The sequence below is a fragment of the Adiantum capillus-veneris genome, chromosome 13 (genome assembly GCF_014529385.1).
Source record: "Adiantum capillus-veneris isolate H3 chromosome 13, ASM1452938v2, whole genome shotgun sequence".
NCBI lineage: Eukaryota > Viridiplantae > Streptophyta > Polypodiopsida > Polypodiales > Pteridaceae > Adiantum > Adiantum capillus-veneris.
This window is the reverse complement of record NC_140943.1, coordinates 136,473,116-136,500,826: the sequence shown is the minus strand read 5'-3', so window position 1 is coordinate 136,500,826 and position 27,711 is coordinate 136,473,116. Positions and strand designations below refer to the sequence as shown.

The 27,711-nt window shown below is 43.1% G+C and overlaps 1 protein-coding gene across 1 annotated transcript in view; it reads right to left on the bottom strand.

Moving 5' to 3' along the window:
* Nucleotides 1-16,503, bottom strand: part of LOC147444924 (grpE protein homolog, mitochondrial-like) — a 71,150-nt gene extending 54,647 nt beyond the window's left edge. The window contains exon 1 of the mRNA XM_086527421.1: nt 16,221-16,503. Within this exon, the coding sequence (XP_086383547.1) occupies nt 16,221-16,391 (171 nt within the window). The 5' untranslated portion in view covers nt 16,392-16,503. The remainder of the gene's footprint in view (nt 1-16,220) is intronic.
* Nucleotides 16,504-27,711: the final 11,208 nt, after the last annotated feature.

Genomic DNA, 27,711 nt, shown 5'->3' with positions numbered 1-27,711 from the left:
AGTTTACAAAATTCACACGGCCCGGCGTAGTTCCGTGCCTAGAGGTATTGGCCCCAAAGACTAGCGCCCCTTTCGGTATTTCTGTTTGTATTAATCTGAGTTCAAAGCACAAGAGAGCCGGTAGGTGCTCACTCTCAGACTCTACGTCCAGATGCTCTGATATGTGAAGCCCTGTCCGCTTATTTATAAGTACAAGGGATACCCAAAAGCACAGCCCCAAAATCTCTCATCCATCTTACCATCATACTTACTGAACGTCAACTTCTTGGTGACGGGTTGTTGGAGTCCAAATCTCGGCTTGCACCACTTGATCAACAACCAACATCTTTGGCTGGCTCGGATTTCGAGGTGAGAGCCTGTCGGACCAACTCTTGCATGCGTAGGTCTCTCTGCACCTCGCGCTCTGCCTCCAAGGCCGCTCGTCTGTCTTCGACCGCCAAGCGCGCTTGCGCACGCTCACGCTCAATAGCTGCCTCTCTTGCTTCAGCCTCCAAGCGCGCTTGCTCACGCTCATGCTCAATAGCTACCTTTCTTTTTGCTTTTCGTTCATCGCGCTCGCGTTCCAAGGCAACACGAGTCGCTTCTTGTTGTGCCATCATCTTTATCATCGACTAGACCAAAGCCTCCATCGGATTTGGTGCAATCCTTGGCGTAGATGGGGAAGGGGGAGGGTTGGAAAAACCTCCTGGTGGGGAAAACTCTTCTTCGCCACTCCCATGCTCACCACCTGCATGCGAAATATCCATTCCGCTTCGGGTGATGACCATACACTTGAAGTCTTGGGTTCTTAAGTTCACGGGGAACTTGGGTTCTTGTGGGTCTTGGTTCTTGAGGTTCTTGAGGGTCTTGAGTCTTGAGGTTCTGGAGGGTCTTGAGATTCTTCTTTAGCTTGCAATCTGTGTTAGAGAAGGATCTTCTCTTTACCCGAGCTCTTCTCTTTTCCGCGGCGCACCCCTTGGCGGCCTTGCGCTCACAACCAGGTTTCTTTTTCCCACCTCACGTCGATTGGCCTGCCACTAAGTGCACGGTCCGCTCTCAATGAGTGAAAAGAGAAACAAGGGGAGGCTGGACAAGCCCTTCTTTCTTGGGTTTCCTGTCACTCTTCAAAAACTCAATTAAGAATCGACACGCCCAAGAGGACTTGGGTTACGTGCGACCGCAACAAGCAAAAAAAATTATATGGTTCTTTCCTTGAGTGATACAGAACACTGTCAAAGCTCTAACACCAATGTAAGGTGCAGCAGAAGTGAATGTTAAACTTTGCTCAAGATGAGTGCTCCGAACTGTGCTCAAGGTTCCTTTTACTTACGGAAGGGAGAGCCTTCCGTTCCTTTAATGAGAGAGTACAAGTGATCACAAACAAAGTGGATAAACACTGTGAATGAAGGTGCTTAGACTGAGATATAGAGAGAGAAGAATACGACACCAGAATGTTGTCAAACCCTCCTCCGAAGGCCCCACTCTCTATGGCTAGAGCGGTCTACTATTGATTGCACAAATCTCTACAATGCTTTGGGCTTGCCGACGATGTCAACCACAATGAGGATGACGACGAGACAGGCTGAAATTTGAAAACGCTCAGGGGCTGAAATCTGCAAATCTTTATCTGCTGAATTCTGACTCTATGTCGGTGACGACGACGATGCAACGACGACGCGCTGAAAACGCAGATGCTGACATCTGCGTTTTCCGGGATGAAACTGTAAACGCTCGTTGATCTGACCGTGCAGCGAGGATATGCTGCGGAAAGGTGAGATCTGCGAGGTTTGGGACTTCTACTACGGTGTCTGACTGCTGAAAACTGAAAACGCTAGTGCTTCTGATGGTCTTGTCGTGGAGAATCTGCAAAACGCTAGGTTGTCATGCTGATGCGAAAACGCTATGGCTCAATGTTGTCCTGCTGCAAAAACGCTATGCTTCTGCTATAGTCTGCTACTGCCGGAGTTGATCTGCAATGCAAAACACTAGCTGTCTTCATGCAAAAACGCTAGGCTGGATCTGGGGTCTCCTTGCAGAAAACGCTAAGTAAACTGCTGGGTTTTCTTATATACTTTATATACTTGGCTATCAAAATTGCCCTACCTAGTTCCCAACAAAAGTCATATAAGTTCAGAATAGTCTAAACTCACGAATTATAAGAGGGAATAAAGCACTCATAAAACTATAAAAGCAAGGGACACAAGAAAAGAAAAGAAAAACAAAAACAAACAAACTAAATCACTTTGTTTGCTACGAAACAAAACTAGATGAAACAAAACATTATTGACTTAAAAATGTTTCTAGAAAAGGCATGTGTAAAATAAAATGACGCAACTTACTTGGCTTAAAACAAGTACTCAACTTTAAGCAAAAAAAGGATAAGACATCTTAAAAACTTAATCCTAGAAATCAAACTTAACACAACTTCTAACGGAACACATTCTTAAGTCCTCAAGTAAGCTAAATACAAAATCGAAAAATAAATACTACTACAAACCTACGAAGAGCAAAGAACCAAACTTGACAATATGTGATCTCAACTTCGCTGCTTGTCCAAAGAGGAAGAATAAGATTATCACCTTTATCATGCATAGCTTGGACAACAGCTATGACATCCCTACTCACGTCGTCAGTGCCCAAGAGTAGGTGCAGGTTTATATAGAGGTCATTCATGCTTTGAACGTACTCTACAAAACCAACAAGCTGAGTTTCTATCACCCTCCGGAGGTGATGGGCATACTCAGCCATGATAAAGGCTAGCATTTGTCAAGCTATAGTAAAAATACTAGAAGCGCTAAAGATCAAAACAACAACACAAGGTGTTATTAAGTCAAACCATAAGTCTGCTTTTTAGCTCCCCACTTCTATTGAATTTACTCTGATTATCTTGAACATTCCAAAGGAAGAAACATTAAAAATAAACTTACTACGACGCAAAAATGAACGAACGTTTTTCATGATTCTTTTGAATGAGTATCCTTTTTCAACTAGTAAAGAAATAAGATGGCAAGATTGAACAACGGAAGTAGATTTACTAGAACAAAGACGAGAAAATCTACATAGTTGAGAGCAAATGACACCGTACTTTAGCTAAAAGAGAAATGTTCGAAGAAATGTGAGGCATACAGATGATTTTTAGATTGGCATATTCTGGTTCAAGGCGCTTATCATAGATATCTACTTCTAATCCCAAAGAAGTCTGAAAAATCTTAAGGTCTAAAAAAGCACAACAATCACTATTTGTGGTACAGTTAAGTTCACAAAACTCCTTGGGATAAATTCCTCCACCTACAGAACTCGAATTCATGTACATAAAATCTTGAAAAGAAGGAACGTCAGGGACAAAAAGATCATCTACAAAGCGTCTTACATTGCATAACGACCCTGCTGCCTTTAGGGTTAGGGTTAGGGTTAGGGTTAGGTCAGGGCAAAAGTAGGGTTTGGCAGAAATTAGGGTTAGGGTTTTGGCAAATTTTAGGGTTTGCAGGTTTTAGGGTTAGGGTTTCCAACAGCAGTAGGGTTTCACTTCTGGCAACCACATCATCACTTTGTGACATACCCCCCTCTTGAAAGCATTGTAATCGCCCTCGATTACACCTACAAAACAGACAGAGGCCATAAACCGTCTTAGCAGACACTAACTGTTAGTACCTACGTACTAGGAACACACATCTAGCACATGTACCAATCGACAGTCACATCACACTACATCACAGGACATCACATGGCATTCAACATTCATTCGGGTCTTAGACCATGATTTATCGGCAATCTAGCTAGCAATCGCATCTAGATCCAATAGGGACCCCTATTACAACCATGTCTATTCGAGATCAATCAGACCAAAATGCTGCAGTCATTTTGTCTATCAGTTCCTGTACTTAAAAGAAGTCAAGAACAATCAGTATCATAATCAAGAATTCCATTTCATAAAGTCATCCAGCAGAATACTGTCAGCTCTCAGTATCCCTGAAGCTCAAAGAGACATCAGTGACTTTAGTATCAAAATCAAGGCATCTGTTGCGGAGTGACTCCCCTCTTGTGCATCCCACTGCACCAGATCTCCGACCAAGCTGAATTTTGGGTTCCATTTGGAATACACTATGCTAAACCAAAAGTATCGAGGTAAAGTTTCACAATCCGAGGAGTATCTACTAGGTCCTCCTCCTCCATCCACTTCGCATCAAATGCAGGGTAGTTCTTGAGCTTAACCAAGAACCGCCTTCGGACTTTACTTTTCTTCGTATCCTTATGTGCCAAAATCTGTTCAGGAACAAGGATTTCCTCGTTTTCTTCCACTTCGGGTTGCTCATCAGGCTCCCCATCATCAAGCACATCACCTTTAAAAGGTTTCAAGAGACTCACATGAAATGCAAAATTGAATTTTATGAACAATTTCTTCCACCTGACTTCGAGCAGGACATACGGAAGGAATGGGACTGGCTCGCCCAGAAGGAACATGAAAGAGTAACGACTTATGTGGACAAGTATTGGTCGGTTCTTCTGAAGGTCACTCCCTTCATGAAGATTGCCGACGAGGAGAAGAAACGAAAATTCGAAGCGGGTCTTCAACCGCAGCTTCGAAAGAGTATGAAAGTGTATCCGTATGATACTCTTCAGAGGAAGATGGAGTCAGCAATCATTGTTGAGGATTTGCACTCAACCGGAACACCCAGAAAAATGGAGCATAGCACTTATCGTGCAAGACAAAGAGGGGTCTATGATGACCAAGGAGGCCAAGGAAGAAAACGCCCTCCATCTAGGGACGATGATCATTCTAAGAAGCCAGAGGGCACTGGCAAGCGAACTAAGTATCTTTCTCCTACTCAACTTCAAACTTTCAGAGAGGAAGGAAGATGCTTCTACTGTGGCGAGAAAGGACATATGAAACCGGATTGCCCGCTAAAGCAGCAACGGCAAGAACAAGCCTCTACGAGGCAAGAAAAAGCAAGGAAGGAACCCGCACCGCCAAGCTTGAACTCAATTCCAGATGTTCAAGGAAACACAGAAACGGAGAAAGGGAAGCGTCAACTTCTGAAGGGCTGGGGGTCTTTGAACAACCAGCGAGTACTGATTCTTTATGATCAAGGATCCACGGATAACTTCATCTCCCTGGATACTGCGGAACATTTGTGCCTCACACCGGCTCAGCTTGGCACACCGGTTACATCCGGATCGGCATTCGAGGGGTTGACAACCAATGCAACTCCCGTGCAAGGACAGCTCAATCTTCGGATTGGCGAGTACAAGGACCGTGAATCATTTTTGATGGCACCCATCGAGGGATGTGATATCATCTTGGGTATGCCATGGCACTTCCACATGACACTTATTCCCGATTATGTGGAAAAGACCCTCGCTTTTGATCATGGGGGTAAGAAAATAAAGATTCATGCTGATGCCGGAGATTGGCAGTTCCCAATTGTAAGCCATATCTCCATTAAGAAAGAAATGAAGAAGTGTGTTTCTGCTTACTTGATTTTTGCACGTGAGAAGGATAAAACTAGTAGGGACTCTCTCTCTAGTCTGGAAATTAAGCGTCTTCAATTTATTGAAAAGTACAAAGATTGTTTCACGGAAACACTTCTTGATGAACTCCCTCCGGTACGCCCAGAAGATCACCGCATAGATCTCAGACCAGGTAGCTCGCCTCCCAATCAACCCCCTTACAGGGTAAGTCTTGCTCAGCAAGAGGAAATTTTGAAGCAAGTCAACGAGCTTCTAGAGAAAGGGTTAGTACGGCCAAGTGCTTCACCCTACTGTTCTCCGGTTCTACTGATGCAGAAGAAAGATGGCACGTTTCGAATGTGCATAGACTATAGGTCTTTAAACAAGATCACGGTCAAGAATCGCTTTCCGATCCCTCAGATTGATGATATACTTGATAAGTTGCAGGGTGCAAGTGTCTATAGACTTAAAGAGTGGGTATCATCAGATACGGATCGCCCCTGAGGATGTCCACAAGACTGCTTTCCGCACAACCTTTGGACTATATGAATTTTTGGTAATGCCTTTCGGCTTGACCAATGCTCCTGCGACGTTCAATCGCATGATGGACCGCATTTTCAGCCCGTATCGAGCTTTTACAGGAGTGTTCTTTGACGACATACTCATCTTCTCTAAGTCAGAAGAGGAACATCGGAAGCACTTGGACTTAGTGTTTCAAGAATTGCGAAAGCATGAGTTGCATGTGAATGCAAAGAAGAGCGAGTTCTTTCTCTCAGAGATACACTATCTCGGCCATATAGTCTCTCACAATCAAGTGAGTATGGATCCTGTCGAGATCCGAGTGGTAGAAGATTGGCCTATTCCCACTACGGTACATGATGTACGTAGCTTCCTGGGATTATGTTCGTATTATCGAAGGATTGTTCGAGGATTTGCTCAAGTAGCAGGACCCCTTCATGATTTGACAAAGAAGAAGATTCCTTTCAGATGGGGATCGAGACAACAAGGAGCTTTTGATCGGCTCAAGTACTTGCTAAGCCATGGACCTATTTTGATAGTGCCTGACTTAAGGAAACCATTTGAGGTTCACTGCGATGCTTCAAGCGATTGCATCGGAGCAGTGTTAAACCAAGAAGGCCATGCAGTGGCCTACGAAAGCAGACGGCTCAAGGATGCAGAGTTGCATGCATCAATCTACGAAAAGGAACTCACGGCTGTGATTCACGCCTTATCCAACTGGAAGCACTATCTTCTAGAAGCGGATTTTGTGATCAAGACTGATCACCAGAGTTTGCGGTATTTTCTTACGCAAAGGAAACTATCTGAGAAGCAGATGAGATGGGCAAACTTTTTGTCTATGTTTCACTCCCAGAGCCTTCACACGGCTGGGAGCAAGAATGTGGTCGAGACGCATTGTCTAGGCGGCCAAGGGTGAACGCTATCACTTCGGTGTATCACCAAGAATTAGAAGCACTACCGGATTTGTATCCGAATGATCCAGACTTCTCCACCATTTGGGGAAAGCTACATCGTGGAGAGAATGAGTTTCCCTATTCCATTCGGGACGGTTATCTCTACCACCATCAGGCCATATGTGTGGCGGAACCATTAAGAAAGAAGATCATGGATGAAGCACACGCTTCGCCTTATGCAGGTCATCGGGGTATTCTCCCTACGACCTTAGCAATGGAAAGATATTTCTTTTGGCCTAGCCTTAAAGCAGACATTGATAAATATGTCAGGGAATGCTTGGTTTGCCAAAAAGTGAAGTATGATCGGCATAAGACGCCTGGGTTGCTACAACCATTGCCTGTGCCTAATGAACCTTGGGAAAGTATTGCCATGGACTTCATCATGGACCTCCCTAGAACTTAGACTGGAAATGACGCGATCTGGACCATTGTGGACAGGTTTAGCAAGCAAGCACACTTTATACCAGTCAAGAAAACGATCAAAGCAGATCATATGGCTAGGGTCTTCCTGGCACAGATCTTTAAGCATCATGGAATGCCTAAGTCAATTGTGAGTGATCGAGATCCTCGCATGACAGGAAATTTTTGGCGTGCCTTGATGGATAATCTTGGTACGAAGCTGAATTTTTCATCTGCCTACCATCCTCAAACGGACGGGCAAAGTGAGATAGCCAATTCCACAGTATTGGATATGTTAAAAGCTTGTGTCAGACCTGCAATCTGACTGGGAGAAATATTTGTCTCTTGTCGAGTATGCGTATAACAATACCATACACTCATCGACAGGGAAAGCACCTTTTGAGATTCTCTATGGTAAGCCTTTGCTTCCACCCATCCTTTTAACTAAGGATAAGATCTTTGCAACAGATGAATTTGTTCGGGATTTGGACATAGCCTACGGGCAAGTTAGGAGAGCTATTCTACGCTCTCAGGAAAAGCATAAGAAAGCTGCAGACAAGCACAGAATAAATCTAGACTTAACAGTCGGACAGTTAGTCTTACTCAAGTTTGAGAAGGCAAGACTTAAGAAACAAGCGTCTCATAAGGGGAAAGTGGTAAAACTTTCTACCCGTTATTATGGGCCGTTCAAGATCACTGAGCGAGTAAATGATGTCACTTTCCGATTAGAGCTACCGCTTAATTGGAAGATCCATAATGCTTTCCATGTCAGTTTACTCCGGCCGTATGTGGGACCGCCTCCAAGCCAGCCTAGTGCTGAAGAACCTCCTGAGGTTGAGGAAACAGAAGAAATACTCCAACCGGAGCAGATAGTAAGTCATGAGGAGCGGTCTCTCAAATCCGGAAAGATAACACGGAAGTATTTGGTTAAGTTTAAGAACTATTCGAATCTAGATGCTCAGTGGATGACGCAGGAGGAATTAGCAGCTTATCTCGAGATACTGGAGGTATATGTCCAAGCACTACAGTTGAGGTCAACTGTTTAGAAGCCAGAGGGATGTTGCTAATTGGACTATTTTCTTATTTTTAATGATTAATCTCTTTTTTAGGATATTTTATTGTGTGCACTAAGAACTGTTAAAAGATTGTAGCTACAGGAACTGCCATCAAGAACGGACAACTCTGATGTGTCATTTGATGGGTGACGGTAAACATCGCAAAGGAGTTTCCGTAAGTTCGGTGGAAAGGGCCGGGTTACGAGTGCCCCTGATGCGTCACATGATGGGTAACGGGTGCATCAGTAAGGGGGCATCCCGTAGGCTAAGGAGGAAATCCGAACTGAGTAAGAAAATATGCGTAAGAACGCAAGCACAAGAATAAAGATGGGTTCAATGAAGCTTTTTACGAAAAGCAGGAACAGTCGCAGGAGGGCAGATGTTTTCCCGCGAGGAGTTTGTGTCTGCATTGCATCTGTGTCGTGTCCTGCACCCGGGGACGCCTGGAATGTGTTTTTGTAGCATTGTTTTCACTAACTGAGTGAGTTTTTAAAGTTTGAACAGGTTCACACTTTATTTTATAAAGTGGCCGGTCACTTTTAAGTGACCAACCCTTTTATTAATAAAATAAAGCAAGCAAGGCTCTTAAAAAAAAGCCAGCGCTAAAAGCTAACGCAGGGGGCTGAAATTGCGATCTCTCTCTCTCCTCTCTCTAGGAGCGTCAAGCTCTGCTTTTTGGGCCTCTATTCCCGCCGGGTGCCAGACCCTATAAAAGGGTAAGCCAACGTTCCAGTTTTCAGCATGCCGGAAGCAACAGAAAGCACTAGCGCTGGGATTCTGGAGCAGAGACTGGCGACCGGAAACTGCAAGTGTTCGTGTGACGACTGAGTACGGAGGTCGCTTTTCCGAGTAAGGAGCGACAGGTATACAGTATTGATACGCATTGAGAATTGTTGCTTTGTGTGGTTTGTTTTGCAGGAACCTCCCGTCTTACGGGAAAGTACGGCTTTACGCCTAAGTCCCTAACGGGAAAGTACGGTCCCGCGCCTAAGTCCCTTACGGGAAGGAACGGCCTTGTGCCCAAGCCCTTTACGGGAAAGCACGACCTTTGGGTCTAAGATTCCAGAACGGAGGGGTTTCCTCGGGTTCTCGTGCTTGTATAAGAATTCTCCCTGAATAAAAGAATACTCTTAACGGGGGGGGGGACCAGCCCATCTTCTGGTCCACAATACTATGTTGATCTTCTCCCTTCTCTCATGTTTGCAAAGTATTATAATTTTCAGATTTGCTAAGTGCTCGTGTACGCTCCCGTTTTGTGACACCCCACGAAAAAAGGACTCCTTTCTGTGTCAAGATATGCAAAGGAGAAGCAACCTCTGCAAACTTTCGAATGAGCCGGCTATAGTACGAACACAGTCCCAAGAAGCTTCTAACTTCATGGACATTCTTCAAATCGGGCCAATCACGGATAGTCTCTATCTTGGCCGGATCCATTTGCACTCCTACTGCTGAGACAATGTGTCCCAAAAAGTGTATCTCTGGTAGGAAAAATTCACTTTTCTTTGCATTAATCACTAACTTGTGATCTCGTAATGTCTGAAAGACCTGCAGCAGATGATCTCTGTGTTCTGCCTCATTCTTGGAGATAACAATGATATCGTCAAAGAAAGTGCCAACAAATAGCCTGTACTCTCGAAAAATCCTGTCCATCATCCGGTTAAATGTCGCAGGAGCATTGGTTAAGCCAAAAGGAATCACCAAAAACTCAAATAACCCAAAAGTCGTCCGAAAAGCTGTCTTGTAGACGTCTCCCGACACGATTCTAATCTGATGATATCCACTCTTCAAATCAATCCTGCTAAAGTATGAGGATCCCTGTAAGCTGTCGAGTATATCATCGATCCTAGGAATCGGAAATCTGTTCTTGATGGTGATTTTGTTGAGAGCTCTATAATCGATGCACATTCTCCAAGATCCGTCTGTCTACAAAACCAACAACAATGGAGAGCAATACGGTGAAGTACTAGGCTGGAAAAGACCCTTTTCCAAGAGGTCTTTCACTTGGTTCATAATCTCTTCATTCTGTGCTCGGCTCACATGGTAAGGTGGCCGGTCGGTGGTGTGCTTCCAAGTATCAGATCAATGGTATGATCTTCAGGCCCTCTAAAAAGCAATCGGCATGAGTGTGGAGAAAAATCTTGGCGTTCTTTTGTTCAAGTCAAAACATATTCGACCTTTATCCATCGTTCAGTTCTCTCCCAAAAGAATGAGTAAAGAAACTGAAGTTCATCAAGTAAAATCTCTGAGCCCTTCATTTGTCAAAGTGCTTTCTCGGCCCGATAGTCATTAACGTCGTAGTTCATGTGGAACCAAGGTATTTCGAGTAAAACGTCGCTCGCATGCCCTGAACACTTCTGTCATTGCAAACGAAGTTTGCCAATGCTCGGTGTAATGGCAACATCCCGTCCGGGTGCCACTCGAACTACCTCCGCCTGTGGCCTCAACCTATCGAGCGTAGTTCCAAATCAAGCCGCCAATTCCAAGTGAAAAGAAGTTGGCCTTGGCTCCTTCAAAAGAGCTTCCTGATCCTTCACTTTGCCCCAAAAACGGCAAAGTTTGTACTTTCATTCATTTGATTCGGTTTAGGTCCCACGCCATGTGGTACCAGTTCTGCTTTCTATCTGCCTTTTCTGCCACGTCTCTCAGCTGCTTTAGAACTTTCTGGCCTTTCCTCGTCTTGTTCATTCGGTGCCTTGTTAGGGCACTTCGCGGATATATGTCCATGTTCCCCGCATCCAAAGCACTTCCTCTCTCTGATGAAGCGAGCTCTCTACTCAGGAGTAAGCTTGGGTCGTGCATCCTTCTTTTCTGGGTTGCTCTTTCTCTTTCTACTTTCATTCGCTGAAGTCTGTTCAGCTCGTTGTATCATGACCTCATCGGTGGGGTAGGTCAGACTACCAGAGTGAATGGCAAAGCCCCGTTTCGCATGACTCATCAACTCCTGAATAGAAGCTGACTTCTGTTCCAAGCAGTGATCTCGGATCTCTGTAGGTAGACCCAAGGTAAACCGCTCAATCTGTTCTCTGAACAAGATCTTCTTGAATGAAGAGGCGGGTAGAAAAGAGCTCCAGAATCTCTCGTAATAAGTATCCACTATGTCTCTCTTGGTCATCCGATGGTTCCAAGCAGCTCGTATATCGCGTTCATACTCTTGAGTCAACCAAGAAGAAATAAAAAGCTTCTTAAATTTCAACCATTTAACTGACGCGGTCTTGTTTAAAAGAAGCGTGGACCACCAAGTTCGAGCATTCCCCGTGAAATACGAGGCAACTCTCCGCATCTTGGAGTGCTTTGAGTAGCGTCCTCCCGCGAAAGGGATGTCAAACTACTCTATAAAAGACAAAGCCTTCGAAGCATCTTTATATCCTGAAAAAGTGTCAAATTTGATCGACTGTCCACCTTCCTTAAACTCTCTGACTTTCTTGCTTTTATCTTCCAGAAAGTCATAATGGTTGGCTTTACAAAAATTCTTCTTGTTCGCATAAAAATTGCCGTCATCAGAGTCTGAACTGCCTGTAGACAAGTCCTCTATAGAACTGTCACTCACTGGGCGAGATTTAGACTTCTTTGCCCTTTTCTTGCCCTTTCCGAAGCGTTGTTTCTTGCTTTGCTTTTTGCCTTTTCTGTCTTCTTCGCTCGAATCTGAAGAGCTAGAGGAACTGTCAGAAGAAGAAGAAGAAGAAGAACTGGGTACTCCTTCAAATCGAACACGCTTCTTCTGTTTCTTTGCTTTATCAAATGTCGACTGACGACCCAAACAACCCGGGAAGTCAGTGCCTTTCTTCTGCTTTTTGCCGTGCTTTTTGGCTTTGTTCTGCGAGTCAAAAAGCTGAGCAATCCATGCATCAACCACCTCTTCTAATTCCTTCTCTGAATATTGCTTGTGAGCAGAAGGTTTCTTGAGAGCGAGTTTCGGGGGTGGTGTTGTGGTTTTCTGCCACTGCTCGTGCACTTCCTGAAAAGAGTCGCTCATATTTTGCCAAGTTCGGGTCCTTCGCAAAATTGAGCATCATCTTTGTTGCATCGCCGATCAATTGACGACGCTTCATCTCTCGTTGCTCCGCCTGAGTAGGCCGAGGTGGGCCATACTCTCTGCCGGAATCTTCGTTGTGATCCCTGCCCGCATCTTCAGATACAGAGGGAGTCGATTGATCCTTGCATGAAGCCATAGGTGCCGCGGAAAAAAAAATTGGGGATCGGATTTCCCGTAGAAGAGAAATCAGCCGTGCTCTGATACCATTGTAACAGACTTGGACACTCCAAGTCAAGAATCAATCACGACACCACCAAATAACCACTTCAAAACAAGTCACAGTTCACAATAGATTTGCACTGGCCCGACGGAGTTCCGTGCCTAGAGATATTGGCCCCAAAGACTGGCGCCCCTTTTGGTATTTCTTTATGTATTATTCAGTTCAAAGTACAAGAGTGGGTCGGGTCTCACTCTCAGACTCTGCGTCCAGATGCTCTGCAGAGTGGGAGCCCAACTCACATATTTACATGTTTACAAGGGATGCCAAAAGCAGAGCCCCAAAAGCTTCAGATCAAAAGCCTTAACAAAAATAAAGCAAAGGCTCTTTTCTCTCTCTCAAGCTTACAAAATTAAAGCCAAACATTCTCTCTCATCAGCGTAAAAACAGTCCCAAAACTGCCGTAAAAGCAAAAAGCCCAATGTGATTTCCGGGACTGCCGTACGATGCCACATCAACATTGCTTTTCTTTCCGCAATTCCGAGATTCAGACCCTGCTACCTTTAGGATTAGGGTTAGGGTTAGGTCAGGGCAAAATTAGGGTTTGGCAAAAATTAGGGTTAGGGTTTTTGACAAATTTTAGGATTTGCAGGTTTTAGGGTTAGGGTTTCCAACAACAGTAGGGTTTCAGTTTTGGGCAGCCACGTCATCACTTTGTGACAGAGATAGCTCTTTTGCTTTATTTTTAAAAGCTTTTGATTCACCAACTTTTGGGACAGCTTTTGATTTTCATCTTTTGGGCTCTGCTTTTAGCATCCCTTGGAATCTTTAAATATGTCGACAAGGCCTCACAACTCGGGGCATCTGGATGCCGAGTCTGAGAGTGAGTGCCTACCTACACTCTTGTACTTTGAACACAGATTAATACAAAAAGAAATACTAAAAGGGGCGTCAGTCTTTGGGACCAATATCTCTAGGCACGGAACTCCGTCAGGACGATGTCGAATCAATTGTAAACTGTGAACTGTTTGTGATTATTTGTGCTATCGCGGTAGATTCTCAACTTGAAGTGTCCAAGTCTGTTACAATTACCGAAAGGGGCACAAGACTTTGGGGCCAATGCATATAGAAGTGGAACTCCGCCACTCCCTGTCTCTTGTCTATCGTGGGGTATTCTCCAAGTTCACGTGTTTGTTGTTTCGATTTGGTTCAATAATTGTTGCAGCAATTTTATTGCCTTGTCAGTGCCAAGCCAGATATATACCTTCATAAGTTCAGAATAGTCTGAACTCACGAATCATAAGAGGGAATAAAGCATTCATAAAACTATAAAAGCAAGGGACACAAGAAAAGAAAAGAAAAGAAACGAAAGAAACAACAAGAAACAAACAAACCAAAACAAAAACAAACAAACCAACAAACTAAATCACTTTATTTGCTACGAAACAAAACTAGATAAAACAAAACATTATTAAGTTGAATATGTTTTTAGAAAAGGCATGCATAAAATAAGTTGACGCAGCTTACTTGGCTTAAAACAAGTACTCAACTTTAAGCCAGATACATTGTAAGAGGAACAACCTCCAATATTCTAAGTTCCAAATCAAGCGACAAAGTTTACAGGTTGAAGAAGACTCTTTATGGCCTGAAGCAAGCTCCTCGAGAGTGGTACCCGAACACTAATTCCTATGACATTCCTTTTAACTTTCTTCTACATACCATAATTATATTTATATTTTTTCAAAAAGGAAGGATCGCTCTATTGTTATCCTCTATGTCGAAGCTCTGGTGATTACAAGTATCCATGATTCGCATATTCACAGTACTACGAGTTTGAGATGACAGATCTCAACTTGCTTCAATACTTTCTAACATATTGGCTCTACTTTGAAATTATTGATTTGTCGTCGAGATTCCTCCTACTATCCTATAGATCATACATTAAAATGTCTTATACTCGTCTTGAACTCATACCTATCAAACTTATAGCTCTCCGTAGAGTTGTGCTAGACCAGCCCTGCTACCTGAGGTGAGCGTGTTGAAATCCCTTTCAATGTATACAAAAAACACATAGAAACAAACGTCGTCTACTCGGGCACAGAGAGAGAGAGAGAAGCAAAAGACGGGTTTCTTTCTCATTTGCCTGTCAAACTCCAGCTTAGAATCGCCAAGAGATTCCCTCTTTTTGCGATTTTTCCAAAATTGTAGGCACATACTTGGACTAGAGATATGGCACACAAAGGGAGGCATGTCACGTACGCAAGATTTGCATGCCCAAGCACTTTAGAGTAGTTGCATCCCCTCTGATTGCACATGAGCACAACCGGTGTCAGCTAGGTGTAGGTACAAGGGATATAGTTGCATTAGTACCAAGCCCAAGGAATTATCTGCATACAAAGCACCTCTTATAATAGATCCCATTATTTCTTTTGGCTTTTAGGTATTTAATTTACTTATTTGTCAAAATTTGGGTAGGGCAATTTATTGAGGTTGCTATATAAGCAACCCATTGCCACCATTGTATACACATTCAATTATTCATTGCCAAGGTTGATTGGTTTTGAAGACTCTCTCTCTCTCTCTCTCTCTCTCTCTCTCTCTCTCTCTCTCTCTCTCTCTCTCTCTCTCTCTCTCTCTCTCTCTCTCTCTCTCGCTCATTCCCCTTGGTCTCTACGCTTCCGCATCGTCGACTTTGAGAGTTCTACATCTCTCTAGCATGTTTCTCTTGAGATGCGCTCTCTCTCTCTCTCTCTCTCTCTCTCTCTCTCTCTCTCTCTCTCTCTCTCTCTCTCTCTCTCTCTCTCTCTAGCATTAGCAAATTTCAGCCGCCCTCTCTTCTGCCCGAGCGATCTCTCTCCCCCTTCACTGGTGCCTTGTTTTCAGGTGTTCTTTTGCAGGTGCAGGCTGCCCAAGACTGTTTGCGGTGGGCTGCCCATGATCGGAGGCTTGTTCAGGGGAGTTTTATCGCAACAAATTGAAGATCTGGTGGCTGCCCATGTTTGAGAGGAGATTTTCTCGCAGCTTGGCTGGCCATGTCTATTTATACATGTCTTTTCATAAACGAGAATGTATCACAGTTCAAAACACCCAACCATACACAAGTCTCAATCACTTAATCAATTCAATTGGAGTCTCTTGATCTCAAGTCTTGTTCTTCAAGAGTTTTCAGCTTATGAAGTGTTAACAAAGTACAAGATTATCCTTGATCCTCACACACTACGAGGTCTCAATCTCCTACAAAAATTAAACGTACTTTGCTACCTTGCAAAACCACACCTAACAACAATCACCTTGGACAAAAGCCTTTCATGGAACACCTAAGCAAGTGATATTTCATAGTAGCCGAACGCAAAACCTAGACCTCCAAACATCAAAACGAAAGCTGCTTTACCCTCATAATGAGACTGCATTGTTAGTATGGTGAGGTCCTTGCAAATACGGTTAGAAAAGTTGGTCTCATAAGTGTTCCATGCGGATGGCAAGACAATCCATATTCTTCCAAAAATAGTTTACCCTGCCTTAATATGCTTAGCTAAAAAAGGATCTGATTACCTTCCTCATTTGCAATTTAGCGCGGCATGCAACTAAATGGGAAGCCAAAAATCCTACTAATTACAAACATCGATTCTAAGAAGAGCTCCACCAGGCATCCACGACAATACAATGCAAAAACAAACCTTGACTTTACGAATTGCATCCATAAAGGGGATGGGATGAGGGCAAGGTTGAGTCTCAATCTTCACACAAACAGGGATGGGAACGTTGAGTAGATCCTCTGGAACAAGCCGGCGGATGGAAGGAAGAGGCTGCTGGCTTGGTACTCGACGAGCAAGAAGACGACGTAGCATGGTCACTTCTAGAAAACGGAATGCGATGTTACAACCTGTCTGCCACAGCCGGTCTCCCACCGTGAGGTTTAGCGTGAGGTTTAGCGCTACCCTAGGTGAGGGATTCTTCAAACGTGGGTAGAGTAGGGAGAATTATGAAAAAACCTAAAAGTACGGGGAATCTTTGAAGATGCTGGCTCCTTCATTTTTATTTGGTTGGCCTACGACATTACGAATCCAACCGCTGATGACCCTTCAGCAGCATGACTGTGACCCATACTTCGAAACGAAGCCAAAGGCGTTAATGACGTGTAGGTAACCTAGAGCTGATGGTAGTGTAGGTTGTAAGGGTGCATCGTTCATGTGGGGGGTGGTTGAGGTACCCCCAACAAAACATTAATGGTTCAATCTGCCATTTCAGCAAACTACTTATTGTGAACATCACCACACTATGGAGCTATCGAATGCACTTTAAAGGGCCTATGGGAGAGTCCTCTAAGTGCTTTTTCTAAAATGAGACTAGAGGATGTTCCACGTAATGTAAATGGATGTCATCAATCCCTTCAAATTACTCATGCAAAAATCCATGCCATTGGATGCCTTTTCTGAAACGCATTGTCGTCTCCACAACTAAAAGTTGAGCTTGCAACAACTGTCTTTTTTGGACACTCAAAAACAAGCCATCTACAATACCTCAAGGGGGAAGACAATGCATTGGCTACCTGTGGTTGAAGTTCAAATGCGCACAGTATTTCAAACTTATTGACGATGTGTGCTTTTTGCTTGTAGGGAGGCATATGTGCTTGCACTAGTTTTGCCCACACAGTTGAGGCTTGTGGCTTTGCAACCTATGTCAATGAGCCTTTCGGCTTGAGGGCAAGAGCAACAAAGCACCTCACCTTCACCAAGCAATGTTATGGCAACTCTTTGGCTTTCATGCTTTTGCTTTCCATCATGGGTCATTGTGTTGTCGTCTCCTTCTGAGAGACTCCATCCCAGGAGCGTTCTAGTAACCCGATCATTCGTTGTAAGCTGCCCCTTGCTCTGCATTTTGGCCCTTGTGCTACCCAACTCCTCTAACTACCCTTTGGTGCCCTACCATTGACCATCCTGCCGAAACTTGCTCCATAAGAGTACCCAGGGAGCACCAACCTCTAATCAATCAACTTCTTTGCTAATAGTCAATTCTTTGCCTCTAATTACTATGTCAATTGCAATGGTCTCAGCTACATCTAGCCTTACGAGACTGCAAGAGGCAAGCAATTAATATAGTTATTGCTTGGGGTGGACTCTATTCACGGGTATTTCTAGCCTAGCTAAATAATCTAAAAAAAAGATGTGCAGGTTGAGGTCTCATAGTGAACATGCTCACGAGAGGGGTTGTTGTGGCCCTATGTTACATTTTTTAGTTCCAAGGCATGGTGCACGAGGGGCTTTGGAATATTTAGAAGTAGGATCTAACAACAGGAAAATAAGTGGACTTAAACATTCTACACAATGCGGCAAGGTCTTTCACCATTGGCAAGCTGTCTACAAGACTCAAGGCATTATGTATATTGGAGAGCACCAAGGCTAAGCTTTTCATGCTTTGTGAAGGCGCTTTGAATGTCAAGCAAACTAGATAGGAAACAGGTGTCTGAATCTGTGACTACTTGGTTGGTTTAAGGCCTTTAATAAGGCCTCGTGATGTGGCCGTTTGGATAAATCTATACCATTGTCTCCCAATTAGATCGAACGGCATAGGCGCATACCATGCTCCATGCTTTTTTGAACCATGTGTTGACTATCAAGTGCATCAAAGGTGGCAAAAGTTGATCATGTAATGGATAGGCAAAGCCTACAGACTAAATGGCAAATTCAACCTTCCGTGGGCTTTTTATCCCTGATGAAAAAGGGAGAATCAAAGATACGCATAAAGACCACGTAGGTGGCAAGCCTCTAGCATAGTGAAAGAAGTTACTTAAATAACTTAAGAGTGTATGTGACTTAGAGTAATAATAGACTAATTATAGATGCTCAAAGAGAGAGACATAATAGATTAAGATTCAACAACTATAGATTGGAGAAGATTAAGATCCAAGAATCCGGTAATTTAATCATAACAAATCAGGCATATGCATGACATCCAGTCAGCATACACCTTGATGAAGCCTTCCAAACCAAAAACCAAGAATCCATTGCCTGTGTAGCTCTAATCTGGCTCCTAAAACCTCCAATCAAAAATAATTTTTTCATCAAAAGCTTCAGCCAAAAACCATGATGATGTGAACTTGCCAAATGACAAAGGAAGACCTAGTTGATAATGATGATGAGATATATATATTTCTCCTTGTTTTTGGCTCTCTAAAAAGTTGTTCTCTTCTTCCTCCTCGAGCACACTTGTTGAAAATCTAATGATAAATCACCCCAAAAACCCTCCTCCTCCACCCTTCTTGGTCGTTTTTATAAAAAATAGACAAAAGGAAAATGCTTATGTTTTTCTTACCTTGTACATGCAAGGCTCGGAACACTCACATCATTGGAAAAACCCATTACAAGGAGTATCCAATTTAAAGGGGACCATCCAAAGTCCAGTGCAAGTGTTGAGTATGGAGCCTGAAATACCCTTGTATTTTTAATTCTTGAAATGCACATTTGTAAGGCCCCCATTATGAGTAAAAGCCATCGTGCCTAAGAAAAATCACTCACTGGAATATCATGGCCGAACGACGATCGAAAAGTGATTGGAAAGTGGCCGACAAATACACGATTGGTGGCCTACGGTCAGTGGTCAACAATCGGTGGCCGGTGGCCAAGTTTTAGGTGGACGTGTCTACATAAGGGTAGCTACACATGGGCGTGTCTGTACATGGATGGATGCCTCTCATGAGAGAAGACATCCCATAGTGACTCCTTTACATCTATAAAAGGAGGCTTTTCTACACACAAAAAGAGAGTGAAGCATAGAGGAGAAGAAGCAGAAGTTCAAGGCAATGAGAGAATTATGTGGGAAGATGATTAAGGGTTTCTAATCCCTTTGTAATCACTTCAAGTTTGAAGTGTAAAGCCATAGAGTGGCTGCTTTCTCGTGGGCATAGCCCGCACTTGGGTGAACCATGTATATCGTGTGTGTGATCTCTCTCTCTCTCTCTCTCTCTCTCTCTCTCATCTCTCTTGGGTATGTTTTATCTCTCTCCATTAAGTATGCCTTGCTAGTTGCTACTTAGTACTCGTTGATCCTAACAACTGGTATCAAAGCAAATTTTCCTAGTAGCTAAAATATATGAACGAAAGTATGCCTTGAATTGAGTGGGAGTGATGCAGGGGAAGGTAAATTCAAGATTGAGAAGTTCAATAGCAAGGACTACCAATATTGGATTCTATTTGATATTAAGGGGTCTTACAGAGAAGCCTGCAACAATGGAAGATGAATCTTGGAACGTCCTTGATTGAAAGGCATTGGGAACAATTCAGCTTTGCTTGGCGTCAACGTAACCATCCACTACGAGAAACCATCCACATCAAATAAGGTATTTCTCATGAAGGGATTGTTTAATCTAAAAATGGTAGAGAGTGGTTTGGTTGTAGATCATTTGAATGAATTTAACACCAATATAAGTCAATTTTGATCGATGAAAGTCAACTTCGATGATGAAGTGTGAGCTCTCCTAATACTATCCTCTTTGCCAAATAGTTGACACAGTATTGTGATGGTCGTAACTAAATCAATCTTTGGTACAAATACTCTTAAGTTTGATGATGTTGTGGATGTTCTTTTAAGCGAGAAAAATGTGAAGGAGGAGCATAGGAAAAACATCGTGTTGCATTGTCGTTGAAAACAAGAGAAAGACCAAAGGATTTGTGATCGCTCGAGGCATAGCAAGTCACAAGCAAAGTCATTTCTAGAGTATTGGAACTGCCGCAAGAAGAGCCACGTCAAAAATGATTGTTGGTCAAGGAAGAAGAAGGAGTCGGAGTCTCAAGAAAGCAAGTTAACATTAGAAGCCAATGTGGTATGTAAAGTAGAGCAACAATGTGTCCAATTCTTGGGTAGTAGACTCTGGGGTTTATTCCATGCAACACCCCATAAGAAGTATTTTCAAGATTACACCAAAGGTAAATTTGGGTATGTGTACTTAGGAGATGATGAAGCTTGTGAAATTGTTGGCAAAAGTAACGTTTTTTTTTAAATTTAATATGGAAATGAATGGAAGCTTAGAGATGCTAGGCATGCACCCTCTTTTCATAGATGTAATCTCTACAGGTGAATTGGATGCTCGTTGGCATGATGAAGGCCACCACGTTGCATTCGAAAACAAATGATGGAAGGTCTTGACAGGATCTTTGGTGGCTGCAAAGGGAGACACGGTGGGTACACTCTATTTTTGTGCAATTAATTCACAATCTTCCATTTATGCAACATCTACGGAAGTTGATGGTGCGATATGGCACTATCAGCGTGGGCACATGAGTGCCAAAGGGATGCAAATCCTTCAATCAAAGAAACTTCTATTAGGTTTGAAGGAAGCAGACTTGGAGTTATATGAGGACTATGTTTTTGGTAAGTGAAGGAGGGTAAAATTCCTTAAAATAGGAAATGAAAGGAAAAGAAAAAAGCTTGAATTGGTTCATTTTGAGTATGGTGTCTTGCTAATACACCATCCCTTGGTGCGTCATTGTATTATGTGACATTATCGATGATACAACTAGGACGAAATGGGTTTATTCGATGAAAAATAAATCGAATGTGTTTTTCATATTTCAAAGGTGAAAAAACTTTGTGAAAAGGGAAGCTGGTACTAAGTTGAAATGCCTTAGATCCAACAATGGAGGAGAATGTTACATTCAAGATTTTGAAATCCTTTGTGCTAGCAATGGCATTCAAAGGCAAAAGACAACACCAAGGACATCTCAACAAAATGGAATTTCAGAAAGGATGAACATGTCAATCATGGAGCAAGCAAGAAGCATGAGGGTACATGCAGGTCTGCCACTTGAGCTTTGGGTAGAAGTGGCAAGTACATATGTCTACTTGATAAACCAATCACCCTCAATGGCACTAGATGGATAGGTAAAAAGGTGAGCTATGTATCTCTCAAAGTATTTGGGAAGTAGTGAGTACATATGTCTACTTGATAAATCGATCACCCTCAAAAACTTTGGATGGAGGAATTTTAGAAGAGGCATGGACAAGTAAAAAGGTGAACTATGCATTTCTCAAAGTATTTGGATGTGAGGCCTCCATGCACATAGGCAAAAGTCTAAGGTCGAAGTTAGATGCAAAGTCCAAAAAATGTTTCTTCATTGGCTATGGAGAAGCGGATTTTGGGTATTGCCTATGGGATCATGAAGATGGTGAAATATTTAGGAGTAGAGATGTTATTTTCAACAAATATAATATGTACAAAGATTTTTGGGATAGAAAACAAACAAAGAATGCAAGTGATAAGTGCATGGAGCTTGAGGACAATGAAGACTCAAAGAGTGAAAATGGTGACAACTTGCAACAACTCCAACAAGACGAGGAACCTCAACCTATACCCCAAAGATCTACGAGAGTTAGCAAATCTCCAGAGAGTTTCATTCCTTCCTTCAACCATCTCTTGGTCACATAGTCTGAAGAGCAAGATTCGTATAAAGAAGCAATGCAACATGAATCCATAGAGGAGTGGACGAAGAGCATCCAAGCAAAGATATAATCATTGCATCAACATCAAACCTAGGAATAAACACACTAACACTATCTCAAGAGGATTACATCAAGAAGGTACTAGAAAGGTTTGCAATGCAAAATGCAAACCAATTTCTACACCTTTAGCAAGTCACTGTTAGAAGCTGGACACACCCTACGGAAAATGACGGCTCGGTAGATTATTATTTTTTGTAATTATTCATTCATTGAGAAAACCCGACATTTCACCTTGTAAATATTGGGGCTTACAGAAGTTTCCAGATTGTATCCCAGTTTTGACATTTAGATTGAGTAGATGGTTAATTTGGAACTTTAGGGTTTGAGAATTGTAAGGTATTTATACCGCTTTTTGACCTTAATGAAAAAACCTTTTGTCATTTAAAAAAAAGTTGGAAGTCTGTGATTGTGTACGAGAGAGAGTGAGAGCTTCATCTTGACGCTACATGTGCACCGGTGGTCGGAATCGAGTACGGAGAAGTGCAGCGTGTTGCCCCCGACGAGAGCTATGCATCGATACCTACATTGCACGCGTACGATCCGGTTTTGCGAGCTCCATCTACGAGCTTCATATGGTGATTCGGTGAGCATACGTTGTCCAATTTTGCATTGTAGCATATCCACGCGTTTGCATTGAGTAGAGCTACACATTAGGCATTTTAGATTTCGGAAACGATGACCTACAAATTTCGGCCAGACATCCTACGTGATTCTACACCAGGTGTTTTGGGTTGGGGTTTTGGTTCATAGACCTTAGGGAGAGTGACCTATTGGTGTTAGTAGGGTCTCGTTCAAGTTCTGTGGCGTTTCGAGATTGTTTGATGGGTATTCAGCTCTAGAAAGCTTTGTAGGAAGTTTCCTCTTATGCACTCTTGAAGGCTGTGACTTAGACATTAGGTAGAGACCTCTGTAGGAATTAGTTAGGAGTCGGTCGAGTGTAGGTTGACACCCTATGCTTGCTTCCACGCACCTGTGGGTCGAGCTTCGTCCTTAGCTAACAAATCTTGTTAGGTGAGTTCTCGTTGTGTTGACGTCCGTCGCGGCGTATCCGTCCAACATTGGCGCCGCTGCCGGGGACGAAAACCTTAGGTAGGTGACCGAGACCTGTCCTTGAGGATAGGGATTCTTTGGCTTGCCAAGAGTCTCGTTTTACATTTAGATAGGATCAGAGGGTGGAGGACTCTCTAGGTCTTAGAGGGAGTCTAGGGAGCGTGTGTCTGGCCTAGATCCTTCGACTTACGTAGGTTAAGGTAGACTGAGATAGTTTTAGGTATTAGAAGAGTAGGAGTTGGAGTGGTATAAGCGGTGAGAGGAGAGCTTGAGAGTCCGGAGAGGCCAGAAAGCAACCAAAACACAATTATCACCATTTCACATGAGGAGTAGGAGTAGAGTAAGTAGGACATCATGATTCAAGATCTAGAGCATTTCATGCATGTATACTTGCTTGTTAGAGTCATCACAAGGTTGTAAAAGACGCAAAAGTGTGTTTGAAAGCTGAAGTGAAGTCTAAAAGTTACTGTGACTGTTTTTGATAGAGCTGCAGAGCATCAGGAGCATTTCTGTCAGGAAAAAATTTAATTTTAAGCCAGGAGACATCCTACGCGTAGGATATCTACAGGCTAATCTGGTGGGAATTTTGGAATTTTGAGTAGACCGGTGTGTTCAGAAGGTGGGGTTTACCGTATTTTCACATGGAAAGTGGAAATTTGACCATATCTTGACAGGATAAGGCCAGAAAGACTGAAATTGCCAGACATCCTATCCAAATTGTGCCAAGGCATTATTTTAAGACCAAAACCATAGGAAGACTACATGAGCATGATCTGCATGCTATATTGAGTGACAGAGAGAGGTTTCATCTCATTTGGGTGAGAAAATTGGGTTCTAAGCAGACTTTAGCGCTTTTGACTGAAAAAGGCTAGAACAGCTAAAATTGGAGACTTTTGAAATCCAAACCAAAATCTAAGCATACCACTGGGTTGCTGACATCAAGGGGAAGCTGTGGGTCAAGTCTGGGGTCAAACAGGCCAAAAAGACATCCTACGCGATCTACGCGTAGGATGTCATCTGTGTGATTTTGCACTCCAAACTTAATTTTGAGCATACCAAAGTGATCAACACCTCAAGGAGAGCCTGTGCTTTGCATTTGAAGCCATTCTGGGCAAAAAGACATCCTACGCGTAGGATGTCTAAAGCAAGAAATTGAAGCCAGATACTGACTGTAGGCCTAGCAGGGTGTTGTATAGCCTGAGGCAAGCCTCCTAGTCAATTTTGGTCCAAATTGGAGTTGATTAGACTGATCAAGACTAGCAGTAGGCTATCGGAACAGATTTTTGATCCATTGACCACCTTATAGGTGTCCAAATCAAAAAGTAAAAACAGTTGTGGACTCAGCACATCAAGGGGAATTCATAGTGCAAGAATCCAGGCAAACAGAACAGGAGACATCCTACGTGTAGGATGTCTACTGAGGCTTATTGAAAGGAAAAATTGACTGAGCTTATACAGTGAGGTTCCATTTGGCTTAAGGGTTCTAGAACTTCTTTCAGAAGTGAATTTGGACCTTGTTTGACCTTTTAACGGAGCAAAGACTAAATTCAGACTTTTCACGTAAATTAACCAACATCCGAGGGAAGTACAGTTCCAGATTAACAGACCTGATCCAGAACATCAGAAGTGTATAAAATACAGTAGTGGTTGAGGTTAACTCTCCAGTTATACCAATCATTACTAAAATCACCTCTAGCGGTTAAATGCTTTGATTCGATTGCCGAAATTAAATGCTTGTGTACATGTATATTCAGCAGCAAAGCAAGAAGTTGTGCGGAGACTAATCCTTTTCCAGGTGAGTGGTTAGATTTGTAATAAATTGCATTGACAAGTTTGATGAATTTAAAATCAGAAAGATACATTTTTAGAGACCAAAAGGTGGCAGGTGACCAAGGTAGTTTAGTGTCCACTGAGGAGAGTGTAATTTAGGCAAGCTAGATCCACTAGCACCGATTATTGAGGAGGGTAGTGATATTGACACTTCATCAGAAAAATCCTTCTTCATGATGGGTAGTCAATAGCCAGGAGGATTCACCTATGACGGACCAATGCCAGGAGGAAGAAACTCCCTAAATCCATTGAATGATTCCAAGTTCACTGTGATCTTCTTAGAAGGAACAAACTCGAGAGGAGCCCTAGTTTATTATGACTATCAAGGACGCAAGTGTATTTGTATTGAAGAAAGGCCGGCTCAGAGACTAGAGATAATTCGAGTCTATGATGATGGAGATAGATTCCGAAACGAAAAGGGGAACCACTATCTGATAGTCAGTAACCCTGAAGATTATGACAGATATGGAGATAACGTGGCGAAGGGGAAAATGGTTTCAGAAACTCAAGAACCGCCTCCAAACATTGATCGACCTGGAGCGATTTTTATGTACGATAAGAAAATAACTAGGGTTTCAACTTCTAATGAGAATGTGAAAATTTACAAACATGAGAGCGAGGGAATAGTCTTTTACTTTTGTTGCAAAGAACCCTATCCAACCGAGTTAAGCAAAGATAAGGTTCTTTACTTATTCTCTTATGAAATTGCTATGGGGAGGATATCGTTTTTGTTGATAGGTATGGGCGAGAATACCAACGTATTCTCCCAGAGGAGGTAGAAAAGGTAACAGTTCCAGGAGCATCAACATATGCCCCCGATGAAGTGCCAAGAGCCACCTACACTCCTAGCAAGTCGACAAATCCCTTCTCAGAGGAGTATGACGCGACCTCACATTCTACCTGACCGCAGACATTCAACAATCAAAACCAACCAGCAACTTAGCCATCGTTGCAAGCATGGCTTCGACAGAGTGCAACATTGGAACAAGACCGAAATCGAGATGGTTATCAAGCTGCACGAGGGCTAAGGGATTTACAAGAACCACCACTCTACTCAAGGTATCAAGCAGAGAGTAAGCCAAAGACTCAAAGGTCAAGAGAGCCTGGAAGACCACCCATAGAACGAGTTTGAAGAGATGAACAATCCCTTGCAAGAACTGTTAGAAATTATGGCTTAGGAGCACCATTGGAGAGGAACCAGCCTACTACAAAAGGCCAGAGGAGGTATATAGATTGGGACGAGGAGATCCAATGATGAGATTTGTAGACCATCGTAGAATTAGACCTTCTCAAGTGCAAAAATGGGTAAACAAGAAATACATAGGAAACGGAGATCCAAGAGATCATGTAGCAGCCTTTGTGCATGTAATTAGAGTGGAAGAGGTGTTAGACTTCCCTACCCAATTTGTAGGGTTTGGACTAACCCTAGAGGATGACGCTGCTACTTGGTTTGACTCTGTGGAGCGTAGAGACTTTGAGTCTATGGAGGAGATGTTTGACGAGTTTATCGAGGAATTCTCACAAAGGGGGATAGCTCATAATACCGTCTCACAAATCCATAAATTCAAATAGAAAGACGGAGAATCTGTGTGAAAGGCAACCCTAAGACTAAAAAGGTATGTTAAGTTCTGCCCTATGGAAGAACTGCCAACTCAGTCCAAACTTATGCTTATATTTATCCAAGGACTAAGGAATGCAGATCTCCAGAAGGACTTACATATGAAGAGGAGCACGATGTTGAATGAGTTAACCAAGGAGGCTCTTTACCTTGTAGACAATTGTGCGGTCTACAAAGAGGGTGAGTTCAAGGATCTTGACGACGATTCATCCTCACAACAAAGCGGAAGCAAGTCTTCTAAGATAGCACCGAAATGAGAAGTAGCTGTAAACCAGGAGCAGCTTGTAGAGGAAGTGCTAAAAAAGATTAACTTGTACGCCAAACCCCAAGCTAAACAGCCCAAATGGTGTGCTATTGAACAAAAATGGACAAACCATGGGACGAAGGAATGTTATTATAACAAGCGATATGTGAGAGAGAGACCTTATGCTCCCCAAGCTCAGGTAGCATCTCCTTAAGTTCCACCGATGCTTAGGTATCAAGCAGGCAACCTACCAGGACCTGTAGGTGTAGAAAGACCACAACCAGTGTTGGGGCAACAACCACCCCTACCAGGAGTACGACCAGTTGGCATAAGATACACACCAACAGTAACCGAATCAGAAGAGAAGGCTTTGGTGCCTATGCATGCATTTTATGAAGATCCCAATGGATATGCGGCAAACCCTTCCTATTATCCACCGGAAGAACCCTCAACACCAGAACCATGGAGCATGATGGGAGATGCAGGACCACCAACATCTGCACAGGCAACAGGAGAAGGAAGATATAGCTTGGATGAACGAACATTGTTGTTCATAGCCAACGGAGGCATGGACGGACAGAGACATGCATACCAACAAAGAGGAGCTCAAGGAGCACCTCAACAGCATAAAGGACCTTGCTACAAGTGTGGTGGAGACCATTGGCTAAGAGACTGTCCTCATGATGAAATCATTAGAGTCAACGCATATTGCACCGAGTGTGGAGTTACTCATTTGATTCCTGATTGCCCTAAGAACCCGAGAAAAGGAGCAAAAACTACCTTGAACATGCTGGAAGCAGTGCCTCCCAGTGGAGGTCAGAAAACGAGACAATCATACCTATTCAGGCAGTGACACGAACCCAAGCTCAAAGAATGACGAACGAGCCCATAATTGAAGAGCCAAAAACCGATGCCCCAAGTTCAGAAACGA